This window comes from Pneumocystis murina, assembly GCF_000349005.2.
Source record: "Pneumocystis murina B123 chromosome Unknown supercont1.16, whole genome shotgun sequence".
In the NCBI taxonomy this organism is placed as follows: domain Eukaryota; kingdom Fungi; phylum Ascomycota; class Pneumocystomycetes; order Pneumocystales; family Pneumocystaceae; genus Pneumocystis; species Pneumocystis murina.
The window spans coordinates 258,108-268,947 of NW_017802374.1; the positions used below are offsets into that span (position 1 = coordinate 258,108).

Below are 10,840 nucleotides of genomic sequence, written 5' to 3' on the forward strand. Positions count from 1 at the left end.
TAGCATGGAAACCGATATAAATACTGAATGGGTTGAAGAGTTTATCTACGCAAAAAAGAGGTGCGTTATTTTAGGATTAGCTAAATATTAAGTTTTTTTCTAGGGGAACTTTAATAAGTGAACGAAAATTTGCAGATCCTCCAGGTTATATTTCAGATGAAGGAATTCAAACAGTATTATCACCACAATTCAATAAACAATGACGTCTTATGAAGCTTTAGAAAGCATTGAAATCTTCTTTACCTACACTCTCTACAGAAAAAACAGAACTATTAAAGATAAAAAAAGCATGGGAAGTAGCTTTGGCACCAGCCAAAATGTAAGAATTCAAAGTTTATGAGAAAATAATTAAATATATTTCTTTTTTTCAGGTTACCTATGTCTATTATAATGGCATACATGGCATTTTTTTCTAATAATATGATTAAAATCTTATATAATTTTAGTCAGGAAATAGTCTCCAAATATTTTCTTTAATTATGACATTTATGCTTTTTTGGAATCCTATAAAGAGTATCTCGAATATAAACAAAGTCTTTGTTCATTTAGAATCACCTAAAACACATTCTAAACTTTTTCTTCCCAAATTATTATTCGTGCTTATTCAACTGGTTACAATTGCTCTTGGATTGATAAAAATGCAATGGATGGGGTAATTGCATTTGTTTTTCACAAAAATATATCTAATATCTAGATTGCTACCAATTACCAGAAGCGATTGGCTCGCTTGGGAACACGAAAGAAATGTATTCATTATTTTTATTTTCATTACTAATTTTCATAGCATCTCGAATATTCTGTATTTTCATATAACTAAAACATTATCAATCTATACATAGAAAACACCAAACATGCACCTTTTCAACATATTACTTTATATTTTATTATATACAAAATTTATTAATATATTTACTATTCAAGTAAATATTACAACCTAAAAAATCATCTTATTTCATAATATAAACATAATTAACACAATAACCAAAACTTCATTTAGCTATCTTCCATTTAAAACATTTCTATCCTTTTATTAATTAAAACCTCGTAATTATTTTTAGCAAGTTCTACATAAAATCTATCAAAAATATATTAAAATAGTTATTTTTAATATATTGTTTTTAAATATCAAAAATCAAAATAAATAATTCTTTGTACAAAATTTAAAATATAAAGATATATATATTACTTTATAAAATATGTTCTTATTACAAAAAATATATTTTATTTTTTAGAATACAATTACTTATTTTAAAACTTCAATCTACACAATTCATAAGTACTTACTAAAAAACACAATATTCAATTCCACAAATAAATAGCTCTATCTAAACCATAAAACAGTCTTTAAACCAACATTTTATATAAAAAAGACAAACTAGAAAATTTTCGAAATTTATTAATCTTTTTATTAAAAAATTTTAAACAAATATTATAAAAAAACTAAATAAAAATTCGTATTTAATATATTACTAATAGCTATTAATATATTATGATATGATTTAATTCATTTTTAGTCGATTATCTAATCTACAAATTCCTCGAGATATGAATTTTAACGTAGAAAATATTAGTTTAAATTATAAAAAATCTTAACCGTAAAAAATAGCAATTTATTAAACAGAAAAATATATAAATTTGAAGACAAAAGACATATATATTGAAGATGAACCGCGATAAAAAACTTTTTATAAAAGTAAAGTGATTTTTATAAATTTTAGAAATGAACATAAACATTTTTTGTAGGAAAAAGTTCAAGAATTAAGATTAGAACTGTCAGATGAGAAAAAAGATAAAAAGCATACGAGAAAAAAGATGGTTCTAAAGAAAATTATAGCAAATATGACGATGTCAAACGATATGTCGTCCTTATTCCCAGATATTATTCAATGTATGGATATCCCAGTTCTCGAAATAAAAAAAATGTGTTTTTTATTCTTGATTAACTATTCAAAGTATTTTTTACATACTATATATAGCTATATTTTAATTAAATGTAGATTAAAACCAAATATGGCACTACAAGCTCTTCCTATTTTAATTAAAGTAAAATCTTAAAATATCTATATTTTTTTTTAAATCTCTATAGGATCTTAATGACAAAAATCCTTTAATTCGTTCGCTGGCTTTAAGAACAATGTCTTATATTAATATTAAAGAATTCACAAATTCCATCATTATACCATTATATCAATTATTGTCTGATTCTGACCCATATGTCAGAAAAACTGCAGCAATATGTGTTGCAAAACTCTATTGTATAAATAAAAGTATTGTTGAAGAAAATAATCTCATAAACGAGCTTAAAAAAAAGCTTCATGACACTAATTCAATTGTAAGAAAACTGACATTGTAATTAAACCATTCTTATAAAATCAAAGGTTGTTTCTAGTTCTTTATTATCATTAAGTCAAATTTCCGAGCATTCAGATTCTATAAAGTTAGATATTTCAACATCATATGCAAACAAATTGGCAAATATGCTTGATGGATGCGCAGAGTATAATAATTTTGATTTTATATCTCTACTTATAATTTTAGATGGAATCAAATTTACATTCTTGAAGCTTTAATAAATTATATACCTCAGGAAGAAAATGATGCAGAAATCCTTGCAGAAAAAATTACACCTCGCTTACAACATTCTAATACGTGTATTATTTTCACAACAATAAAAATTATATTATATTTAATGAACTACATGCATAATGAAAACACCATTAAAGTTTTATCTCGGAAATTATTTTCTTCTTTAAGTATCTTTATCTATTTAATTTTTAAATTTATCCATTTTAGTTATTCTTCTTTCAAAAGATTATGAGATAGAATATATTACCCTTAAAAATGTACAAATAATACTTCAGAAAATACCAAACATATTTGAAAATAATATTGATATTTTTTTCTGCAAATATAACGATCCATTATACATTAAGTTAGCAAAACTTGAAATAATTACAAAGATAGCAAATAAAGAAAACATAGACAGTATTATTTCAGAACTTAAAGAGTATTAGAATTGCTTTCTTAACGATATAAACTAACATCTAGCAGTTATACTGCTGAAATAGATAAAAACTTTGTTAAAAAATCTATTCAATCTGTTGGCATTCTTGCAATTAAATTTGAAAGTATAACAGAAAGATGCATCAACATTTTATTAGCTCTTATTGAAACAAAAATACCATATATAATTCAGGAATCTATATTGGTAATAAAAAATATATTTCGAAAATATCCTAATAAATATGAATCAATAATTTCAATAATATGCAGTAATTTAAACAACTTTAATGATCCAGAAGCAAAAGCAGCAGTGATATGGATAATAGGACAATATTCAAATATGATTGAAAATTCACATCAACTTTTAAATAATTTTTTTTCTACATTTTCGGATGAAACTCTTGAAGTTCAATTTGCGCTTTTAACAGCCTCCGCAAAGTTATATATTCAACAATCACATGATAATCAAAATTTTATCTTATCTTTATTAAAAAAAGTTATAGAAGATACCGGCAATCCAGACCTTCGAGATCGTGCCTATATGTATTGGAAATTATTATTAGGAGATAATTATACGGCTAAAAAAATTATTATGGAAAATATTCCATCTATTACACTTCCTTTACAAAATTTTGATCAGAAAACTCTTGATGAACTATGTCTTAATTTGGGCTCTTTATCTAATATTTACTATAAAACTCCATCACAGCTAATAGCCGGCTCCAAAGTTAAAGAAATACAAAGTAGTAAAGTTTTACGTAATCGTTTTAATCTAAAAAAATCCTTAAATCAATAAAAATTATTTAACAATACTTCTAATTCTTATTATAAATTATTATATAATCTTTAAGCCATTATTCAAATTTATATTATAATTCATATATTTATGTATTATTAAATCACAAAAAATGTAAAATCTAATAAAACTAAGACAGTTATAATTAAAAAATTGTCAATATTTTAACAAAATTCTTACTAGACATTAGAAATATTTTAAAATTATAATCAAACACTGAATCAGTAATATAATACATAAAAGAAACCATATAGAATTAATTTTTAAATATTCTGACGAGATTTCATTTTAAAAATATTTATCAAGTTTCGTGTAGATGCATCATGGTTGGTCACATATTCGTTACTAAGAAGCTCTTGATAAATGTCTAATTAAATTAGATATAGTCTTCAGAAACATTATTTTACTCTTAGCAAGCGCTTTCCCTAACTCCACTCCAAATTGATCAAAACTATTGATATTCCATATTGCTCCCTATATATAAATAAATATTTATATATATTTTTTTAAAAATTACCTCAATAAATGTCAAATGTTCATAATAAACAATAAGAGCACCAAGAGTTCTCGGTGTAACTTTTTTAAGCAGTATAGATGTTGTTGGTCTATTACCCGTAAATGTTTTATGAGGAATCAATTCCAAATTTGTTTCGTTTTCTTCTACTTGGCTGGATGTTTTTCCTAACATAAGAGCTTCTGATTGAGCAAAAAAGTTTGATGCAAGAAGTCTAATATTGTTAATAATATATATATATAGATAAATTATCTTAAACAATTGATGTTTATTTTCCTCAATAGAGTTATGAGATTCTATTGCCATAATAAAATCCTAATAATTTTAATATATTGTAATATTATAATAATAATAAACAAACAGCAGGAATAAGTATAGTTCCTTGATGGACCAACTGGAAGAATGAATGTTGAGAATTCGTAGCAGGTTCGCCAAACAAAATCTAAAACAATTAGATAAAATTATTTATTTTTAGAGAACTTAACAACTCCAGTAGAATATTGAACTTGTTTACCAGTACGATCAATAGACTTTCCATTAGACTCCATAGAAAGTTGTTGCAAATATCTTGGAAACATTTGTAAATATTGATCTTAAATGTAAGAAGAATTATATTAGTATGAAAAATACACACCAAAAGGAGAAACAAGACGTGTCTGTGCCCCAAAAAAATTAGAATACCATACAGATAAAAGACCTCCAATTATAGGAATATTATCTTCAATTGGGGTGTCGGAAAAATGATTATCCATAGCATGTGCCCCTTCAAGAAACTGCCAAAAATTATCAAAACCAATATATAAAATAACAGAAAGTCCAATAGAAGACCATACTGAATATCGTCCACCAACCTAATTACTATAAATATTTTATAAATCTAACATAATAAATACCCAGTCAAAAAACTCAAACATATTCTTGGAATCAATACCAAAAGCAGTAACTTCTTTCACATTTGTAGACAATGCAACAAAATGTTTGGAAATATGCTCTTCCTAATGTTACATTAAATGGAATCAATGTATTGAAATACACTAACAGATCTAGATGTCTTCAGAAACCATTTTTTAGCAGTTTCAGCATTTGCAATAGTTTCTAAAGTAGTAAAAGTCTTTCATTAGAAAATAACTATATCAAGAACTAAGAAAATACTTTTGATGCTATTAAAAACAAAGTTGTTTCAGGATCACAAAGCCTTAAAGCTTCTGATATATGAGTTCCATCAATATTACTAACGTAATATACTTGAAGGTTTCTCAAAGCATACGGTTTAAGTGCTTCAGTAACCATAGAGGGTCCTTTTAAAATATCAATACTGCTACAAAATAATAATAAAGAACATCAATTTACCAAGATCAGACCCGCCAATACCTATATTAACTATTGTTTTAATAGATTTCCCAGTATAACCCTTCCATTCACCAGATCTAACTTTTTCAGAAAACTCCTGCATACGCTCTAAAACAGAGTAAACATCACTAGAAACATCTTTCCCATCTATTTCCATTTTTTTTTTTGAAGTGTTACGAAGAGCAATATGATAAACCGATCTTAAATAAATCAAACATAAATTACAATTTTTTTTAAAAAAACCTATTCTCAGTAAAATTAACATGATCACCAGAAAACATCCTATCTCTAAGTCCCTCTACATTTGCTTCTTTTGCTAATTGGACAAGCAATTTAAATGATTCGTCATCAATTATGTTCTTAGAAAAATCAAATAAAATATAATCATCAGAAGAACAACAAAACTCCTTAGAAAACTTTTGAAATCTATCTTTATCCGATTCAAAAAGGTCTTTAATTACAAGTTTTTTTCCTTTTTCATCATAATATTTCTTCAATAAATTCCATGAATTCCTAATAATAACTCAATTTACTAAATAAAATAAAAAAAAGCCTACATTTCATTCATCTTTAAAAAAATTATCAAAACAATTATTTAATAGATTTTCAATTTATTATTTTAAGATAATATTTTACTAAAGATTTAAATATTATTAATAAATATCCGTTAATAATACTGAAATAAAAGAAAAACAAAATATTATCAAATATATAACGCTATCAATATTATATTAAAAATACGTTGTTCTATATTTTTCATATATTTTGTACATAAAAATCTTTATACATTTAACATTTTTGAAAACTAAATATTTAACCAATCTTTATTAAAATAATTTTTAAAAATATATTAGAAAACAATATTTATTATTTTTTTAAAATATAAACCTATTACAAATGAAAGATCTAGCTAAAGAAACTTTTGAGCATATATCCTGTAACATTATAAAATTATATATAAGAACAAACATTTATCTTTAAATATACAATTGTTATATAAACATATCTTATAATATTTTTATATTAATTCTAATATATAAAAACTAAAAATGAAATTAAATACATTATTATAAAAGTCAAATTTTATATCATAAGTTTAAAGGTTGATAAAAAATATTTTATACTAAATTTAGCATTTGTTGATAACTTTATATAATTAATTATTAATGAATGACTCTTTTTAAAGAGAATATTTATGAAAATATATTTATTATTTCAATAACATAAATAACAGAAAACTATTTTCAAAACAATTTCAGCCATGGACTTTATTTGATTTGATTCTTTCAGAAAAAAATCATTGATATTTATTAAAAAATATATTTTAACAGTTCTGTTAAAACAATTTCGATTTAATTAAAAAATACAATTTAAGTAAATATTAAAGAAACAGAAAAATGGGATCAGAATGTTATTATGAACTTCTAAGAAGATCCCGCTTAATAGCACTTCCACAACCCATTGGAAAAAGAACAGCAGAAAAATATTATCCAACGCATCAGATCATAAGATCTCCTTCCAGTTCTCATTTTAGAGGAAACTGGGGTCTTAAGCGTGATTTGCCTCAAGTGAAAAGCTCATATATTTCTATTGATTCACTCGATACATTAGAACATCAAACACCTTTTGAAAGCGGCAACAGTGAATTTAATTTTCTTGAACGCTGGAAGGAAATGAGAATACATTTGTATACCACGAAGACAAGAAAGGATGACACAAAAGATATAAAAAGTTATGAAAAAATGCATATGATACCTATTTCACCTTTTATAAAACTCAGAAGTACTACAAAAAATTCTTTACATAAAAATATATCAGAAATGTCTCTTAAAGAATTTAAGAATTATATTAAAAAATTGAAAACAAAAAAGCAATGTTTTATAGATTTTATAGAACAAAAACAACAAGAAGAATCATTTAAAGGCAAACAGATAGGAGAATCACCACTTTTTGAATCATTAGGAATACAAAAAACACATCTTTTAATAAACGAATATATTAAAAAATTCTTAAATATTCCAGAAAATAATCAAAAAATTCGGAGAACTCTTCCAAATTCAGGATTAGATTATCGTCCTTATGGCTATCTTTCACCCGTTATAGAATCTAATAATTCAAGAAAAAAACTATTACCAGCACGCATATTATCTATAAAACCAAATGATAGGAAGGTTCTTTTTGGCGGAATAGTTGCACATGTTCTAGGAAAAACTGAAATACCCAATTCTATCAATGAAATGAAAGAAATCCGTGAAAGTGTCGTTAATGTAACACCTAAATTTGCACAAATATCACCGGAAGGAAAACTAGAAGTTTATGTGAAATTTACAGATAGTACTAAAAGTCCCCAGCTAATTCAACACAAGAAATTTCAAAAAAGAGAGTTGTATTATGGAAAACATTTTTAATAATATCAATTATTTAATAATGTAATATATATAGACATATTCAAAATAAGCCTAGTTTTAAAAATGATAGAAAGTTAATATTTTTAATGTTTTTAAATAATTTGAATAGTTGCTTCTAAAAACAAATACAATACTTAAAAGAATTCAAAATATGTTTTAATATTCTCTAAAAATATAGCCATAAAACTTTTCATACAAAGAATATCCCTTTAGATGAATTCATTATGCATGTATGTATACAATATATATATATCCCTTGTTTGTCCAGTATTTTATAATAATATTCCATTTAATATTAAAAAATTATGCATCTCGACAATTTTATAAAAATATTAAATATCTTTAATCCAAACCAATGTCATAAAAACTAGAATTATTTTTAAATATCCTACATGAATCAAAAGATAACATAAAATCATTTATTTCTAATGAGCGTATCTGATTCTTAATATCTTTCACATCAATATTTTTCTTATTCAAGTTATTATTTGATGCAATAAATTCACGAACAGGAAACATTACAGATTCGCGACACAACTCTTTTATATCAGAAACAGAAAATCCTTCTGTTTTCGAAATGAGAAAGTCAAAACTAAAACCAGTTTCCAACTTAACATCTGAAAGAAACTAAATATAATTAAAAAATATCATAAAAAAACAAGAGCAAACAAATTTTAAAACTTTTTCTCGTTGAAAAGCATCAGGAGGAGGAATATAAAATCTTTTTGGCATTCTTCTAAGAATTGCCTCATCTATATCATTAGGACGGTTAGTTGCACCAATGATTATAACTCTAGAGTTCTCATCAGTAGAAAACCCATCCCACATACTATTTACGAAATAAACAAGATGAAATTATGTTTTATCCTACCTCATAAATTCAGCTTTAATCATAGACATTACTTCATGTTCCATCTTTTGTCTTTTTCCCAAAAAAGAATCAACTTCATCAACAAAAATAATTGTTGGCTCAAGCTTCTTAGCCAAAGAAAAAAGAGCAGCAACCAATTTATTTGACTCACCAAACCATTTATCTGTAAGAGTAGAAATATGTAAATTAATAAACGTTGCATTAGAATGATACGCTAAAGCTTTAACAATCAATGTTTTTCCACAACCTAAAACCAATTAGTATACATATATTATTATCTATTAAAGATGCCTGGAGGCCCATAAAGAAGAACACCTTTTGAAAGACCCTGAAGGATTTTGGAAGATACAAAAAGCTCTGGGTAATGAAGAGGTAAAATAATGGTTTCTTTAAACGCAGAAATAACATCTTCAAGACCACAAATCACTATATACGGTTAATTAATGTATATAAAAAATATTATTTACTATCAAAAGTTATATTGATATCTTTATTTAAAACAACTTCTGTCATAATCACTCTTTCATACTCATTCAAATCTAACTTTTTATCAAATAAACCATATTCTTTTCGAAATCTAAGGATAATTTTATTGCTTTTCTCCTTTATTCGTGCTTTATGTTCTCCAAATGGATCCATACTTTTAATAATCCATTTAAAAAAATAATAAAATGCAACATTAGAAACCAACAAGATTCCTGCAGAAAGGAAATAACGTCTAGAAAAAGAGAAATCTCGCATATATTTATTTTTCTAATTGAAATATGCCTTTAAATCTGAATATTAAATGTTTCTCAATTATACAGATCAATCAGTCAGAAATAAATAATTTTATTAATCGAGTATAAAAATTAAAATATATTAATATTCACTAAAAATCTCAACAATAAATCTCTAGAAAAAAACACCAAAATTTCGTTATTTTAGCACAACTAAAAATTTAAAAACAATTTCTAGATTTTTAAGATTAATTTTTAAAACTCTTTAATTCCATTCTCTTTGCAATTAGTTCATTTAATTGAGAAAAAAAAAAGACTTATATAAGCCCTACACTAAATCCAACAATATCATACCTTATAAAAACATATACTGTAAAAATAAATCTAAATTCTAATAACGCCATAGAAATAGATAATTACAAATATATTAAAAATATAACTCCAGATATCCAAAGCCCACATAATTCAAGATAACCATTTGCCAGTAGGTGCAACAAACCCTTCAATAGACTCATAATGTTTTGAATCAGGAAACTTTTCTACTACATTAGATTTCATTGTCAGAGATCTTTCAACAATAGGAAACGACATATTAGAAATTCCAATATCAAATATAGAAGAATGAGTTTTTTCCAGAACATGAGAATGCACAGATGTTTTTATGGAAGATAAATTATCTTGATTTAAATTCGAGTCAACCGTATTTACAGACACATTAACACCATTAGTATCAACAGATGATTCCAGAGGCTCCGAAGATTCCTCCAAAAGACAAATGTTCATGTCATCTGAATTTCTTAACCAAAGAGGTTCAGAACTTAATTGTGCAGCAAAGAAAGCCGATCTTTTGAAGCAGCTTGTAGAACAAAAACGTAATAATGATCGCTGATCATAAATCTTACGTTTACTATACATAATCTTATAAGGTGCTTTATTATCCTATATCCTTATTAGTTTTATTAATTTAACTTTACCATTTTTACTCTTGGTGGATTATGACATAACGGATACCCACAAAATTTCTCCAAATTACGCTCTAATAATACATTTTCATAATCTTGAGGCCTCAACTTTGATCCTAAGGAACACAATGTTTGAGGATCTACCGGTCGTAGTAATAAAGACATAATTTGAAGCTCAATCATAATTTTTTGGAAGTTAGATCGATCGATCTACCGG

The 10,840-nt window shown here is 25.1% G+C and overlaps 6 protein-coding genes across 6 annotated transcripts; 3 read left to right on the forward strand and 3 right to left on the reverse strand.

The window, feature by feature from the left end:
- Positions 1-4: 4 nt before the first annotated feature.
- Positions 5-817, forward strand: PNEG_03581 (hypothetical protein; the record flags this gene model as incomplete). Its single annotated transcript, XM_007877484.1, has 7 exons — positions 5-60; positions 104-173; positions 222-319; positions 372-402; positions 447-652; positions 695-746; positions 785-817. The coding sequence occupies 7 exons, from the start codon at positions 5-7 to the stop codon at positions 815-817; spliced, it is 546 nt and encodes a 181-aa protein (XP_007875675.1).
- Positions 818-1,663: 846 nt separating this feature from the next.
- Positions 1,664-3,799, forward strand: PNEG_03582 (hypothetical protein; the record flags this gene model as incomplete). The annotated part of the gene is made up of 8 exons (XM_007877485.1): positions 1,664-1,693; positions 1,744-1,952; positions 1,998-2,043; positions 2,087-2,332; positions 2,379-2,497; positions 2,539-2,753; positions 2,794-3,007; positions 3,052-3,799. 8 exons carry the CDS (start codon positions 1,664-1,666, stop codon positions 3,797-3,799), a joined length of 1,827 nt encoding a protein of 608 aa, XP_007875676.1.
- Positions 3,800-4,062: 263 nt separating this feature from the next.
- PNEG_03583 (hypothetical protein) lies at positions 4,063-6,276 on the reverse strand (the record flags this gene model as incomplete). Its single annotated transcript, XM_007877486.1, has 13 exons — positions 6,221-6,276; positions 5,907-6,176; positions 5,664-5,863; positions 5,466-5,611; positions 5,353-5,424; positions 5,207-5,308; positions 4,948-5,164; positions 4,799-4,905; positions 4,675-4,755; positions 4,573-4,628; positions 4,317-4,527; positions 4,207-4,273; positions 4,063-4,166 (listed from the first exon to the last, which is right to left on the reverse strand). Exons 1-13 carry the CDS (start codon positions 6,229-6,231, stop codon positions 4,063-4,065), a joined length of 1,644 nt encoding a protein of 547 aa, XP_007875677.1. The 5' UTR covers positions 6,232-6,276.
- Positions 6,277-7,022: 746 nt separating this feature from the next.
- Positions 7,023-8,193, forward strand: PNEG_03584 (hypothetical protein). The gene has a single exon (XM_007877487.1). It carries the CDS (start codon positions 7,061-7,063, stop codon positions 8,069-8,071), a length of 1,011 nt encoding a protein of 336 aa, XP_007875678.1. The 5' UTR covers positions 7,023-7,060; the 3' UTR covers positions 8,072-8,193.
- Positions 8,194-8,413: 220 nt separating this feature from the next.
- PNEG_03585 (hypothetical protein) lies at positions 8,414-9,683 on the reverse strand (the record flags this gene model as incomplete). Its single annotated transcript, XM_007877488.1, has 5 exons — positions 8,414-8,698; positions 8,741-8,900; positions 8,943-9,189; positions 9,234-9,368; positions 9,410-9,683. The coding sequence occupies 5 exons, from the start codon at positions 9,681-9,683 to the stop codon at positions 8,414-8,416; spliced, it is 1,101 nt and encodes a 366-aa protein (XP_007875679.1).
- A 419-nt stretch (positions 9,684-10,102) lies between these two features.
- PNEG_03586 (hypothetical protein) lies at positions 10,103-10,814 on the reverse strand. Its single transcript, XM_007877489.1, has 2 exons — positions 10,645-10,814; positions 10,103-10,600 (listed from the first exon to the last, which is right to left on the reverse strand). Exons 1-2 carry the CDS (start codon positions 10,804-10,806, stop codon positions 10,127-10,129), a joined length of 636 nt encoding a protein of 211 aa, XP_007875680.1. The 5' UTR covers positions 10,807-10,814; the 3' UTR covers positions 10,103-10,126.
- Between the last annotated feature and the right edge of the window lie 26 nt (positions 10,815-10,840).

Excerpts from the sequence above, each read along its gene's own strand:
- PNEG_03586 (XM_007877489.1), bottom strand. The coding sequence starts at position 10,806 with ATGATTGAGCTTCAAATTATGTCTTTATTACTACGACCGGTAGATCCT. Across the intron at positions 10,601-10,644 it reads TATGTCATAATCCACCAAGA|GATAATAAAGCACCTTATAA; the intron begins GTAAAAATGGTA and ends ATAAGGATATAG.
- PNEG_03584 (XM_007877487.1), top strand. The coding sequence starts at position 7,061 with ATGGGATCAGAATGTTATTATGAACTTCTAAGAAGATCCCGCTTAATA.